The 16,551-nt window shown below is 39.8% G+C and overlaps 1 protein-coding gene across 3 annotated transcripts in view; it reads right to left on the bottom strand.

Moving 5' to 3' along the window:
- The window catches only part of IQCM (IQ motif containing M), a 486,441-nt gene that overhangs the window by 72,176 nt on the left and 397,714 nt on the right, over positions 1 to 16,551 (bottom strand). For all 3 annotated transcript variants that reach the window (XM_061384028.1, XM_061384030.1, XM_061384029.1), the window contains one exon: positions 3,266 to 3,427. In XM_061384028.1, coding sequence (XP_061240012.1) covers positions 3,266 to 3,427 — 162 coding nt within the window. The remainder of the gene's footprint in view (positions 1 to 3,265; positions 3,428 to 16,551) is intronic.

The raw sequence follows: 16,551 nt of genomic DNA, 5'->3' as shown, positions 1-16,551 counted from the left end.
TGAAAAACTACACATACTGAAAGTGTATAATTTGACAAATTTTGACATATGTTTACACCCATGGGACCATCCCCCATAACCACAGTCAACTTAAATAAACATTTCCATTCTCTATTGTAATCCATCAGGTCTCACTTCATTTCCCACACCCATTCCAGGTAACCACAGATCTGATTCTGTCATGGGCCTAGTTTATTTGCAACTTCTAGACTTTTATATAAACAGAATCATACTCTTGTACTCTTTTTTGTCTGACTTTTTTCAGCATAACTCATTTGAGATTCAGTCATGTTGCTTATTAAATGTAAGCATCAACGGGCTTCCCAGGTGAGCCTAGAGGTAAAGAACCCGCCTGCCAATGCAGGAGACCTAAGAGACATGGGCTGGATCCCTGGGTTGACAAGATCCCCAGGAGGAGGCCATGGCAACCCACTCTAGTGTTCTTGCCTAGAGAATACCATGAACAGAGGAACCTGGCAAGCCATGGTCTATAGTGTCACGAAGAGTCAGACCCAACTCAAGCGACTTAGCCACATGCACACACATAGCCTTTGAGTCTGGCTTCTTTCACTTAACATGATGCATTTAAAATTAATCCATGTTATTGAATCAATAGCTCATTCCTTTTTATTGCTTGATAGTACTTCATTGTATAAATGTTAACAAATTTTGATTATTCATTCACTAGCTGAAGAACATTTGTGTTCTTCCAGCTCTTGGCAATTATGACTAATCAGCTACATATATTCATTATAGGTTTTCATGTGAACAAATACTTTCATTCCTCTTGCATAATTACCTTTGTTTAGGACAGCTAGGTTTTATGGTTAGAGCATATTAATTTGTAAGAAAGTATCAAAATCTTTAGAAACTCATTGTACAATTTAGCATTTCCACTAGCAATGTATGAATGTGCCAGTTATTCCACATTCTTGTTAGATTTGGAATTATCAGAGTTTTAAATTTTATTTTAGGCATTTTAATAAATGAGTGGTACTATGACATTTTGGCTTTTATACGTATTTTCCTATTGATTAATGATTCTGGTTATCTTTTAACATGCTTATTTGCATCTATATATTTTCTTTGGTTTATTTGGTTTCCCAAAATACAAAGTTAATTCACAGAAGGATAGTCTTTTCTACAAGCAGTGCTAGCACATTTGAATATCAATATGTTAGATACCTTGAGTCATGTATAAAATATAATTCAAAAAACCATACATTGAAATATAAAATTTTAAAACTATAAAGTTTCTAGAAGAAAATCTTTTGACCAAAGGTCTAACTAATATTTCTTGAATACGACAGTAAAAGCATCAGCCATAATTGTGATAAACTTGACTTTATCACAATTAAAATCCTCTGCTGTTCAGAAGAAAGAGAAAGAGAAAGAAAAACAACAAGTCACAGACTGAGAGAAAATATTACAAAGCATATGTATGTTAAAGAGTTTATATTCAGAATATTGAAACGTCTTGCAACAATTAAGAACAATAGCAAAAAATATAAATATGGCAAAAAGTTTTAACAAGCACCACACCAAGGAAGATACAAAAATGACAAATACATGAAAATACACTGTATATCGTTGTCTACTTGTTGCTGTTGTTCAGTCGCTAAGTCGTACCTGACTCTTTGTGACCCCATGGACTGCAGCACGCCAGGCCTCCCTGTCCATCACCATCTCCTGGAGCTTACTCAAACTCATGTCCATTGAGTCGGTGATGCCACCCAACCATCTCATCTTCTGTCATCCCCTTCTCCTCCTGCCTTCAATCTTTCCCAGCATCAGGGTCTTTTCCAATGAGTCAGCTCTTCACACCATGTGGCCAAAGTATTGGAGCTTGGCATCAGTCCTTCCAGTGAATATTCAGGGTTGACTTACTTTATGATTGACTGATTTGATCTTGCTGTCCAAGGGAATCTCAAGGGTTTTCTTTAGCACCACAATTTGAAGGCACAATTCTTTGGTGCTCAGCATTCTTTATAGTCAAACTCTCACGTTCATACATGACTATTAGAAAACCATAGCTTTGACTATATGGGTCTTTGATGGCAAAGTGATGTCTCTGCTTTTTAATACACTATCTAGGTTTTTCACAGCTTTCCTTCCAAGAAGCAAGTGTCTTTTAATTTCATGGCTGCAGTCACTGTCTGCAGTGATTTTGGAGCCCAAGAAAATAAAATCTGTCACTGCTTCCACTTTTTGCCTATTTGCCATGAAGTTGTTTTGAATATTGAGTTTTAAACCCATTCCCTTCCATTTTAGTTCACTGTTTCCTAAGATGTCAGTGCTCACTCTTGCCATCTCCTGCTTGACTTGGCCAATTTACCTTGATTCATGGACCAATGAATGTTCCAGGTTCCTAGGCAATATTGCTCTTTACAGCATCAGACTTTACTTTCACCAGACACATCCGCAAATGAGCGCTGTTTCTGCTTTGGCCCAGCCCTTTCATTGTTTCTGGAGCTATTAGCAATTGCCCTCTGCTCCTCCCCAGTAGTATATTGGACTCCAGCCTGGGGTGCTCATCTTCCTAAATGATGAGTGTCATATCTTTTTGCCTTATCATACTGTTCACGGGACTCTGGTGGCAAGAATACTGGAGTGATCTGTCATTCCCTCCTCCAATGGACCATGTTTGGTCAGAACTCTCCACTGTGACCTGTCCATCTTAGGTGGCCCTGCATGGCATCGCTCATAGTTTCATTGAGTCATGCAAGCTCCTTGGCCATGACATTGAATCACTGTCTATTAGAGAACTACAAACTAAAACCACAGTGGAGTACCAATTCATATCACTTAGAATGGCTAAAATTAAAATACCGATTATAGTGAGTAGTGATACATCTACGGAACAAAAGCCACTCTCTTATTTCTACTGATAGGAAATATGAAATGGCATAACCACTTTAGAAATAAGTTTAGACAAGAGAAATGCAAACATATGTCTATACACAGCCCTGTACATGAATGTGTGTAACAGAATTCCTTGTAGAAGCACATTAAAAACAAACAAACAAACAAACAAATAACCATCATCCAGTGAATGGATTAACACAGTATTTCCACTATTCTAATGGAGTCACCAAAATAGAAAACAGCCACTTTTTAAACTGCAAGTATAATATTTAGAAACAAAAGGGAATATTCTATAAGGCCAATGTATCATCCCGTATCATCTAAGTGATGAATAAGAGTTATATAAAGTACAAGTCTCTTCCTTATTTATAAAAAGAAATAATAAGGTTCAGAATCTTACCTATATACTTATATCCTTCTTCCCCATTTACTATGGGTCTCAGCCAAGTTGACCTAAGCCTCAAATTAGTAGACACATGGGCACCTTGAGGAGGGTAGAGTGTAAATAACATTTCAATTGCACTGTGCTTCTTGATGATATCAGAGTATTTTTCACGGTCTTCTGTAAAAAGAATAAAAAACAACATTCTTTTTTAATTTTAGACCTTTTGCAAAATTTCATATCCCTTTCTTTTAACGGATGAAAATTAAAAACTATTGAAACATTTGAATGCTAATGGTTATTGAACATAGTTAGACAACATAGTTCTCTTTAGCCAAAATACTTTACCAAAAATCTGGTCTTTCAGATAATTCCTAGCAAAAATTAAGGAGTAAAGGCTTACAAGTAGAATTCTCTAACACTATCAGTCTAAAGCAGTGCTGTTAATAGCTTTGAAAAAAAGGAAGATAACCAACTAATAGCATTCATATAATATATACTATAACATAATCATATTTTAATTGCCATTAAACAATAATCTGAGAAAAATATTGAGTAAATATAGAGTTCCATAAACTGCTGCTGCTAAGTCACTTCAGTCGTGTCCAAGTCTGTGTGACCCCATAGACGGCAGCTCACCAGACTCCCCGGTCCCTGGGATTCTCCAGGCAAGAACACTGGAGTGGGTTGCTATTTCCTTCTCCTCCATAAACTACAACTACTGAATCAATGGGAAACAGATGGAGAAACAGTGGAAACAGTATCAGACTTTATTTTTTTGGGCTACAAAATCACTGCAGATGGTGACTGCAGCCATGAAATTAAAAGACGCTTACTCCTTGGAAGGAAAGTTATGACCAACCTAGACAGCATATTCAAAAGCAGAGACATTACTTTGCCAACAAAGGTCCATCTAGTCAAGGCTATGGTTTTTCCTGTGGCCATGTATGGATGTGACAGTTGGACTGTGAAGAAGGCTGAGCACCAAAGAATTGATGCTTTTGAACTGTGGTGTTGGAGAAGACTCTTGAGAGTCCCTTGGACAGCAAGGAGATCCAACCAGTCCATTCTGAAGGAGATCAGCCCTGGGATTTCTTTGGAAGGAATGAGGCTAAAGCTGAAACTCCAGTACTTTGGCCACCTCATGCGAAGAGTTGACTCATTGGAAAAGACTCTGATGCTGGGAGAGATTGGGGGCAGGAAGAGAAGGGGACGACAGAGGATGAGATGGCTGGATGGCATCATTGACTCGATGGACGTGAGTCTCAGTGAACTCCGGGAGTTGGTGTTGGACAGGGAGGCCTGGCGTGCTGCGATTCATGGGGTCGCAAAGAGTCGGACACGACTGAGCGACTGAACTGAACTGAACTGAATCAATATTCTTAGGCTATGGTCTTTAAGAAAATGTAACATCACCTATACAAGTATTTATATAACACTTACTATATGTAAGAAACAGCCCCAAGTGCTTTTGAATATTAACACATTTAATTTTCACAGCACACCTGCAAGGCCAATACTGTTACTATCTTCATTTTACATGAGGAATTTGAGGCCCAAAGAAATTAAATAACTTGCCTAAATCTTAGAGTCTGCAACTGATGCAATTAGGATTTGGATTATCTGAGTAGATGCTTTGGCCATACTTTGGCCACCTGATGCAAAGAACTGACTCATTTGAAAAGACCTGATGCTGGGAAAGATAGAAGACAGGAGGAAAAGGGGACGACAGAAGATGAGATGGTTGGATGGCATCAGCGATGTGATGGACATGAGTTTGAGTAAGCTCCGGGAGTTGGTGATGGACAGGGAAGCCTGGTGTTCTGCAGTCCATGGGGTTGCAAAGAGTCGGTCACGACTGAGCGACTGAACTGAGGAGAAGCTCTCATTTGCAAACAAATGTTTGTCAAGTGAATATGACCTGCATTAACTAGCTTTCAAGTTGTGGTGCTGGAGAAGATGCTTGAGAGCCCCCTGGACTGCAAGGAGATCCAACCAGTCAATACTAAAGGAAATCAACCCTGAATATTCATCGGAAGGACTGATGCTGAACCTGAAGCTCCAATACTTTCACCACCTGATGCAAAGAGCTGACTAGTTGGAAAAGACCCTGACACTTGGAAAGATTGAGGGCAGGAGGAGAAGGGCATGGCAGCAGATGAGATGGTTAGATAGCCATCACTGACTCAATGGACATGAGTCTGAGCAAATTTCAGGAGACAGTGAAGGACAGGAAAGCCTGGTAACTGCAGTTCATAGGGTCAAAAAGAGTTGGACACAACTTAGAGACTAAATAACAACGACTAGTAGATGAGAAAGCTGTGATTAATGAATAATTTGAATTGTGGAGTGAAAAATCACTGGTTATGGCCCTTGGGCCTTCAGTTTGTGTTTTCAGTTTTTGGTTGATAACCCAATGTCCTAAAATTCAATGAGGCAGTCTACTGAGCAATTAATTCAAAGAAATTCTACCTAGAAACATTTCAAAGAAAAGATACTAATATAAATCTTCATTTATAATCCTGTTGCATTTTTTTCTTTTTTTCCCAACTACCTTCCTTCCTTTTTCTCTTTATTTTTTTAATATCATATTTTGTAGTACAGTAAGTATAAGGCAGTACAATATAATGAGTAAATGAATGAGAGTAGATTTGTTGGTAGACACTGTGCCAGCTATTTTTTGCATGCTAAGCCACTTCAACCATGTCCAACTCTTTGCAACCATATGGACTGTAGTCCGCCAGGTCCCTCTGTCCCTGGGATTCTCCAGTCAAGAGTACCGGAGTGGGTTGTCATGCCCCCCTCCAGGAGCTCTTCCTAACCCAGGACTGAACCCGTGTCTCTTACATCTCCTGCATTGACATGCAGGTTCTTTACCGCTAGCACCACCAGGGAAGCCCCATCTATTGCCTCACCCAAAATCCATCTTCACTCTCCTATTTGTGAGACTAGAATATTTTCCCCTTGCCATCTGGCAAAATTTTAAACATCCTTGATAGAAGGCAATCTAGGGAACTAGTGAATAAAGGTGTTCTTCCTGGTTCTGGGGGATTTTCTCCTACAGTAAATAGTGACCCACAGTGCAGGGTTTTCTGGGCCATGCTAGCTGGTACCTCACAGGGCTCCTGAGACACACACACCGGGAGCTTGTGGGCACGTTCCTTGTGGCACCACCTTCCCTTGAATGGTTTCCACACCAAGACACTTGCCTGAAAACAGCTTCCCCAGAACCCCAGTAAGTATCTTCCCTGGGAACTACACTAGCATGCTACATTCGTGAGTGTCTCTATTTACTGGGTCACAGCTGTGTCCTCTCCAAGAAAAGCTGGATCCAAGTTACAGGGAGAAATACGGTAAGGGGCACTGTTTAAAATTTGTTCTTTCCTTAAGTGCTCTATCCTCAGACTGACAGTGTGACTCCTCTTCTCAATACTTTATAATTAAATTTATTTATTTTTAACTGCAGGATAATTGCTCCACAATATTGTGTTGTTTTCTGTCAAACATCAACATGACTCAGCCATAGGTATACCTATCTCCACTCCCTCTTGAACTTCTTCCCCATCTCCCATCCCAGCCACCCCGCTAGGTTGTTACAGAGCCCCGGTTTGAGTTCCCTGAGTCATACAGCAATTCCCATCGGTTAACTATTTTATTTCACATATGGTGATGTATATGTTTCCATGTTATTCTCTCTACATCTCACCCTCTTCTCCCCGCCCCGCCCCCCGCCCCGTCCCCATGTCCATAAGTCTGTTCTCTATGTTTTCTCAATTCTTTAAGGTTCCTTTTGCCCTTAATAGCCCATCTTGGGCTTCCCAGGTGGCACTAGTAGTAAAGAATCTGCCTGCCAATGCAGGAGACATAAGAGACGTGGGTTTGATCCCTGGGTCGGGAAGATCTCCTGGAGGAGGGCACGGCAACTCATTCCAGGATTCTTGCCTGGAGAATCCCATGGACAGAGGAGCCTGGTGGGCTACAGCCCATGGAGTCACAAAGACCTGGACACGACTGAAGCAACTTAGCACACGCCCACAGTCTATCTCAGTGTCCCTAATCTCCATCAGAGTTAATAATTCTTTACGTTAAACATTTCCTGCTCAAATCGCCGTGTAGTTTTATTTTCTAATTGGACCCTGATTGATACAAGCAGACCTGAGTTATAATTCATTTTCTTTTTTAATTTTTATTGGAGTATGGTTGCTTTACAATGTGTTAGTTTCTACCATAGAGCAAAGTGAATCAGCTGTATGTATACACATATCCCGTTATATGTATGCGTATATTCCATCTTGGTTTGGATATCCTTCCCATTTAGGTCACACACAGCACTAAGTAGAGATCCCTGTGTGATACAGGCTCTCACTAGTTATCTATTTTAACATTGTACCAATAGTGTATGTGTCAATCTATGAGCTCTAATCTTTCAACCATCATAGCACGCTTTAAAATATTAGACAAATCACATTTATCTCCTGGTGATAGTACTGACCTCTGAGGATTATTGTTAAGATTAAGTGATATAAGAAACATATACAAATTCATAGCACCATGTCTATAGATACTACATGAGTGTGTTAGTGTATGTAACCCAGTACTACTTCAACAGTCATTAAAAACAAAGAGAGTCAGGAAATAATAAGCTATTGCATCTTTTAATTATAAACACATTAGAGAGTTTTCTGCTCTTTTTAAAAGGAAAAGTTCAAAATTATTCCCTTCTAACTCAAAAAAAAGCAGACATCTTTATATGTGCTCAGATATGCGAACAGATATTAGGTATACCTCACCTGCAAGCTGTGGGCTGAGTTGCTCAGTCATGTCTGACTCTTTACAACCCTATGGACCATAGCCCACCAGGCTCCTCTGTCCATGGGATTCTCCAGGCAAGAATACTAGAGTGGGTTGCCGTGCCCTCCTCCAGGGGATCTTCTTGACCAAGGGATCAAACCCACATTTATATGTGCTCCGATATGTGAATAGACATTAGGTATATCTCACCTGTATAATTTTAAGCTCTTTCTCATCTGTCAACAGAAGAAAGAAAGCCAGTACTACAAAGCAGTGCTAAAGAGTCAACCCTGCTTTACTTTTTCACCCAGGTTGTGCTTCAAGAAGTTGAGCCAGGGACTTCCTAGGCAGTAGAGGTCTCTTGGAGTTGAGAAGGAGGCTAAGGATGCAGCATTAATTACATTATAAGAAATCACAGTGAAATTAAATACAACCCTGAAGTTTTACTTCACACATAAAATGGGGAGGCAAAAAAGATCAGAGTTTTTTGTCTTCGAAACCATAAAGTAAGAAAGTAAAGTAGGGAAATCTAGCAATAATAGCAGCCTTTTTAGTGTGAAGGGCCAAATTGCACCTAAGGTTTCTCTCTTCCCTAAGATTGATACCTTTCTAACTCTTTTAGCTTAACCAAGATGTTTAAGCAAAATACCTTTATGCTTATTAGTTTTAATAAAGCATCTTGTTTTCCATCGAGGCCATGTTTCCATTTTGGGCAAAATAAGATGCCTATGCTCAAGTCTAAGCCGTGGTGGATGCAGAACTGCCACTTTCTCTTCCTGGATTATTCTGATTAAACACTAAGCAGAAACTCATGAAGTCTGTGCAATGTTGAACTTGCCGTGATAATGGGATGTCATGAGAGCTACAGAATCAAGCACACGTTGAAGGTGTCTAGTTCAGAGTCTTGCTAATGCCACCATTTGCCATCAAGTAACACAAATGGCAACCCACTCCAATATTCTTGCCTGGAGAAACCCGTGGGCAGAGAAGCCTGGGGGCTACAGTCCACAGCATCACAAGGAGTCAGACACAACTGAAGCAACTTAGCACACATGCAATAAGATGAAGCCTTGGAGCTTGTATAATATAAACAAAGATAACAATTTCGGATAATTGTGCCTTCCTTCATAATATCAAAATTGATTACAAGTAAGCATGTTTCATTTTAGAAAGCATATGGCTTGTAAAATATGCACTCTTCTTTTTGTTTTATTACATATGTCACCCTAAGACAAAACAGGAATTTAATTTTTGTTGCTGATATTGCTAACTTGTTATTTATGGAGTATCTGACTTTTAATATACTGCTAAGTCAATATTGCCACATTACATTTAGGTGTAATAATAGGGTTCTCAGAACTCAAAAGAATAAGACCTCTTCCTTACTCCTTCTTCCCCAAGCCATATATGTAGTAAACCTCTGCAGATCGCAGGTGTATGTGTCTAGGTCTGGTCTATGGCAGAAGCCCACACAATATTTCCATAAGTCTCTGTTGCTCCCAGATCATCAAGCAGTCACTTGTCTTCATCAGAGGTAGCAGCTGTGACTGAGCTGTGACTCTGGAGCTGACCATCACTGGGGTATGGACCTGACCTGCCATTGATGAGATGAGTGATCTGAAGCAAGTTAGCTAACCTCTTTAAAGCTAAAATCCCCCAGGAAGAACCCCTTTATCCACTAGTTCCCTAGATTGTCTTCTATCAAGGATGTTTAAAATTTTGCCAGATGGCAAGGAGAAAATATTCTAGTCTCACAAATAGGACAGTGAAGATGGATTTTGGGTGAGGCAATAGATGGGGCTTCCCTGGTGGTGCTAGTGGTAAAGAACCCGCATGTCAATGCAGGAGATGTAAGAGACACGGGTTCAGTCCTGGGTTAGGAAGAGCTCCTGGAGGGGGGCATGACAACCCACTCCAGTACTCTTGACTGGAGAATCCCAGGGACAGAGGGACCTGGCGGACGACAGTCCATATGGTTGCAAAGAGTTGGACATGGTTGAAGCGGCTTAGCACGTAAAAGATACCTGGCACAGTGTCTACCAACAAATCTACTCTCTTATTCATTTACTCATTATATTGTACTGCCTTATACTTACTGTACTACAAAATATGATATTAAAAAAATAAAGGGGAGAAGAAGGAAGGTAGTTGGGAAAAAAGAAAAAAAAGTAACAGGATTATAAATGAAGATTTATATTAGTATATTTTCTTTGAAATGTTTCTAGGTAGAATTTCTTTGAATTAATTCCTCAGTAGACTGCCTCATTGAATTTTAGGACACTGGGTTATCAACCAAAAACTGAAAACACAAACTGAAGGCCCAAGGGCCATAACCAGTGATTTTTCACTCCACAATTCAAATCATTCATTAATCTCATCTTTCTCATCTACTAGTCATTGTTATTTAGTCTCTAAGTTGTGTCCAACTCTTTTTGACCCTATGAACTGCAGTTACCAGGCTTTCCTGTCCTTCACTGTCTCCTGAAATTTGCTCAGACTCATGTCCATTGAGTCAGTGATGGCTATCTAACCATCTCATCCGCTGCCATGCCCTTCTCCTCCTGCCCTCAATCTTTCCAAGTGTCAGGGTCTTTTCCAACTAGTCAGCTCTTTGCATCAGGTGGCGAAAGTATTGGAGCTTCAGGTTCAGCATCAGTCCTTCCGATGAATATTCAAGGTTGATTTCCTTTAATATTGACTAATTGGATCTCCTTGCAGTCCAGCGGGCTCTCAAGTGTCTTCTCCAGCACCACAACTTGAAAGCTAGTTAATGCAGGTCATATTCACTTGACAAACATTTGTTTGCAAATGAGAGCTTCTCCTCAGTTCAGTCGCTCAGTCGTGACCGACTCTTTGCAACCCCATGGACTGCAGAACACCAGGCTTCCCTGTCCATCACCAACTCCCGGAGCTTACTCAAACTCACGCCCATCACGTCACTGATGCCATCCAACCATCTCATCTTCTGTCATCCCCTTTTCCTCCCGTCTTCTATCTTTCCCAGCATCAGGTCTTTTCAAATGAGTCAGTTCTTTGCATCAGGTGGCCAAAGTATAGCCAAAGCATCTACTCAGATAATCCAAATCCTAACTGCGTCAGTTGCAGACTCTAAGATTTAGGCAAGTTGCTAAGGATATAAGCCAGGATAAAAGTCCACAGAATAAAACCTTAGACACCTCTCATTTTCCCCTGCCTCTCACATAAGTGAGGCTCATCATGCTTAATACTCAGAGTAGGTGGTGAGTGTTCAGAGAATCCAAATGCCCTTCCATTCCTCTCCCTCAGAGGACGCTGTATTATAGAGGACTCTGCTTCCCTCCTGCAGAGCCTCAACCTAAATATTTAAGGCAGTGGTCCTCAGACTGGTATTTTGAGATGTGCAGTGACTTAAAAAAAATTATAAGTGGGATCATACTAAAGACTTATTTTTGTTTTCCCAATATTTTGATCCATGGTAATTTTAACATTATTTAATGGTTTAAAAACATTATGTGTTCATGACAGGAAATTCTGGAAATACAAAGTATATAGGAATAATTATTACTCTTAATATTTTCCAATTTTAACCCCGTATGTGTGATTTTCCTTCTCCCACAACCCCCAAGAAACTACAGTAGAGCGTAAGTAGTTAACAGGACACTTGGCGGCGGATCACTCTTAGCATCAGGAAACAGGCCTAAAGTCATCAGCTCTACGTTATAGAATGCTGTTCTTGTTGCTCAGTTGCCCAGTCATGTCCGAGTCTTTGCGACCCCATGGACTACAGCACATAAAGCCTCCCTGCCCCTCACCATCTCTCAAAGTTTGCCCAAGTTCATGTCCATTGCATCAATGACGCCAACCAGTCACCTCATCCTCTGATGGCCTTTTCTCCTTCTGCCCTCAATCTTCCCCAGCATCAGGGACTCTTCCAATGAGTCAGCTGTTTGCATCAGATGACCAAAACACTGGAGTTTCAGCTTTAGCATCAGTCTTTCCAACAAGTATTCAGACTTGATTTCCCTTAAGATTGACTGGTCTGATGTCCTTGCTGTCCAAATTACTTTCAGGAGTCTTCTCCAGCACCGCAGTTCGAAGGCATCGATTCTTTGGCATTCTGCCTTCTTTAGAGTCCAGCTTTCACAACTGTACATGACTACTGGTCCCTATTGCCTTGACTATATGGACCTTTGTTGGCAGAGTGACGTCTCTACTTACCAACAACACACTGTTGAGATTTGTCATAGCTTTCCTGCCAAGAAGCAATCATCTTCTGATTTCATGGCTGCAGTCACCATCCACAGTGATTTTAGAGCCCAAGAAGAGGAAATCTGTCACTACTTCCGCCTTTTCCCCTTCTATTTGCCATGCAGTAATGGGGCTGGATGCCATGATCTTAGATTTTTTAATATTTAGTTTTAAGCTGGCTCTTTCATACTCATCAAGAGGCTCTTTAGTTTCTCTTTGCTTTCTGCCATTAGAATGGTATCATCCACATATCTGAGGTTGTTTATGCTTCTCCCGCTTATCTTGATTCCAGCTTGTAACTCATCCAGCCTGGCATTTCTCATGATGCACTCAGCATATAGGTTAAACAAACGGGGTGACAGCAGACAACCCTGTCTTATTCCTTTCTCAATCTTGAACCAATCAGTTGTTCCATACAGGGTTCTAACTGTTGCTTCTTGACATGCATACAGGTTTCTCAGGAGACAGGTAAGATCAGGTAAGATGGTCTGCTATTCCCAACTCTCTAAGAGCTTTCCACAGTTTGTCATGATCCACACAGTCAAAGGCTTTAGGGTACTTGATGAAACAGAGGTAGATGTTTTTCTGCAATTCCCTTTCTTTCTCTATGATCCAGTAGATGTTGGCAATTTGATTTCTGGTTTCTCTTCCTTTTCTAAAGCCAGCTTGGACATCTGGAAGTTTCTGGTTCACATAATGCTGAAGTCTAGCATGCAAAGTTTTAAGCATGACTTTACTAGCATGGGGTTCCCTGGTGGCTCAGAGGTTAAAGCATCTGCCTGCAATGCGGGAGACTCGGGTTCAATCCCTGAGTTGGGAAGATCCCCTGGAGAAGGAAATGGCAACCCACTCCAGTATTCTTGCCTAGAGAATCCCATGGAGAGAGGAGCCTGGTAGGCTATAGTCCACGGGGTCACAAAGAGTTGGACATGACTGAGCAACTTCACTTTCACTTTACTAGCATTGGAGATGAATGCTACTGTCTGATGGTTAAGTCTTTAGTACTATTCTTACTAACCATCTTGGGAATTGGGATGAGGATTCATTATAAAACAGGGGTGACAAAAAAAGAAAAACCATCTATTATCACAACTGTTCCCTTTCTAGGATTATTATTAAAAGATATTTTAACACCAAAAATGACTGAGGGACACAATCTCAGGTGTGTTGTGCACAAAGTAAGTTTTGGATTGAATAATGAGAAACTGGAGGTTCTAGGATTTTTGAAAGTGCTAATTTTTTCCTAATGGGCCAGTCCTCAACACAAATTCCGGCACAGACTCAATATTAGGATCAATCCTAAGTGTATCAAGGGACTTTACAACTGACCCTCACTTATTAAACCAGAATAGAAGACCTCATTGTGGAAGTCAATTATTAAGAAGTATTTGCAACTGTGGGGCTTCCCAGGTAGCTCAGTGGTAAAGAATTCTCCTGCCAGTGCAGGAGACACAAGGGCCTAGGGTTTGCTCTCTGTGTTGGGAAGATCCCCTGGAGTAGGAAATGGCAACCTGCTTCAGTACTCTTGCCTGGAGAATCTCATGGACAGAGGAGCCTGGCAAGCTACATCCACGGGATCGCAAAGAGTCGGACACGACTGAGCACAGTGCACAGTAAACTTAAAGCCATGAGTAAAAAGTCTGATCACATGTGAGTTTAAACTGGTGGTCAGATTATCTATAACCCAGAGAAAATGACCGATTTCTAAATGTTGTACTTTTAATATAAGGCCACTGTTAAAGCACTTTAAACTTCTATGTTGCATTCATTTTCTTTTATTTGAATTAGATGAATGTCATACTTTTTTATCTTGCTGCTTTTATCTAAGCTTTCTCTATTAATTAGTAAATTTAAAAGAATATCAATCTATCAGTTTAAAAAATTACATGTCGTGAACAAGGGAAAGTGAATTTAAAGCATTCCCATTCTGAAATTAATGAAACTTTCCTACATTCAATTTATCTTAAGCTGATATATAAAATCTTAAAGATCACTGATGAAGAAGCAAAACATTTAAGAATCAAAGCCGCAGGGGAAAATGGTTAAGAAGGCAATTAAATAATATGCCCTTGGATGATATAATCAGCAAAAATAAATTCAAGGAACATAGATCTCTTGTATTATAATTAAATACCAACATTGTTTAACTTAAAGGAGAGCAAAAATGTTCATAACACTTCACTCTGAGTAAATAATCCAAAATAAGGACATGAATTAATTAAAAAATTATTAAAGTGTGGAATATTAATTTAAATTTTTTTTAATGTAGCAAGTATTACTACTTTTAAGTCCTCTCATTTCATGACAATCATGCATGTTATAAGTTTATCCAGAACATTTTTGCTATATTATTCAAAGATTTCATGTGGGAACATTGTGTCATTAATACATACATATCTTTATAAATCCAATCAAATTTCTAATATAAAATAGAAAATTAGAGGATTGCAGTCATTTGATTGTTGAATAATCAAAGTAAAGTTATTGCAAAAGGTTCACTTCTTCAGTGGAATAAGTATACAGAATTCATAAATACACTAAAATTTATTTTTATTTCTATGCTGTTGTTAATTTTTAGACTTATAAGCAAATTAAACACATTTGCAATTGTTGTTAATTCACTCAATCATGTATGACCCTTTGTGACCCCATGGACTATAGCACACCAACCTTCCCTGTCCTTCACTGTCTCCTGGAGTTTATTCTAACTCATGCCCATTGAGTCAGTGATACCATCCAACCTTCTCATCCTCTATTGTCCCCTTCTCCTCCTGCCCTCAATCTTTCTCAGTTTGAGGGTCTTTTCCAATGTCTTTGCTCTTCGCATCAGGTGGCCAAAGTATTGGAGCTTCAGCATCAGTCCTTCCAGTGTATATTCAGGGTTGATTTCCATTGTGATTGACTGGTTTGATCCCCTTGCAGTCGAAAGGACTCTCAAGAGTGCTTTCCAGCACCATAGTTCAAAAGCATTAACTCTTTGGCACTCAGCCTTCATTATGGTCCAACTCTCACATCCATACATGACTAGTGGAAAAACCATAGCTTTGACTATCCAGACCTTTGTTGGCAAAATGATGTCTTTGCTTTTTAATACACTGTCTCAGTTTGTCATAGCTTTTCTTCCAAGGAGTATCTTTTAATTTCATAGCTGCAGTCACCATCTGCAGTGATTTTGGAGCTCAAGAAAATGGTCTCTTTCCATTGTTTTCCCATCTATTTGCCATGAACTGATGGGACTAGATGCCACAGTCTTAGGTTTTTGAAAAGTAAGGAAAACCACTAGACCATTCAGGTATGATCTAAATCAAATCCCTTACGATTACACAGCGGATGTGACAAATAGATTCAAGGGATAGATCTGATAGACAGAGTGCCTGAAGAACTATGGACGGAGGTTCATAACATTGTACAGGAGGTAGTGATCAAAACCATCCCCAAGAAAAATAAATGCAAAAAGGCAAAATGGTTTTCTGAGGAGGCCTTACAAATAGCTGAGAAAAGAAGAGGAGCAAAAGGCAAAGGAGAGAAGGAAAGATATACCCATCTGAATATAGAGTTTCAAAGAGTAGCAAGGAGAGATAAGAAAGCTTTCTTAAGTGAACAAGGCAAAGATATAGAGGAAAACAATAGAATGGGAAAGACTAAAGATCTCTTCAAGAAAATTAGAGATACCAAGGGAACATTTCTCCTTATTGCCAAATTCAGACTTAAATTGAAGAAAGTAGGGAAAACCACTAGACCATTCAGGTATGACCTAAATCAAATCCCTTATGATTATACAGTGGAAGTGAGAAATAGATTTAAGGGATTAGATCTGAGAGACAGAGTGCCTGATGAACTATGGACGGAGTTTTGTGACATTGTAGAGGAGACAGGGATCAAGACCATCCCCAAGAAAAAAAAAATGCAAAAAGCAAAATGGCTGTTTGAGGCCTTACACAAAGCTGTGAAAAGACAGGAAATGAAAAGGAAAGGAGAAAAGGAAAGACATACCCATTTGAATGGAGAGTTCCAAAGAACAGCAAGGAGAGATAAGAAAGCCTTCCTCAGTGATCAATGCAAAGAAATAGAGGAAAACAACAGAATGGAAAAGACTAGAGATCTCTTCAAGAAAATTAGACATACCAAGGGAACATTTCATGCAAAGATGGGCTCGATAAAGGACAGAAATGGTATGGACCTAACAGAAGCAGAAGATATTAAGAACAGGTGGCAAGAATACACAGAAGAACTGTACAAAAAAGATTTTCACGACCAAGATAATCACAGTGGTGTGATCACTCACG

The sequence above is a fragment of the Bos javanicus genome, chromosome 17 (genome assembly GCF_032452875.1).
Source record: "Bos javanicus breed banteng chromosome 17, ARS-OSU_banteng_1.0, whole genome shotgun sequence".
NCBI classification, from domain to species: domain Eukaryota; kingdom Metazoa; phylum Chordata; class Mammalia; order Artiodactyla; family Bovidae; genus Bos; species Bos javanicus.
The sequence above is the reverse complement of the archived record's forward strand: the minus strand, read 5'-3'. Positions and strand labels throughout refer to the sequence as shown.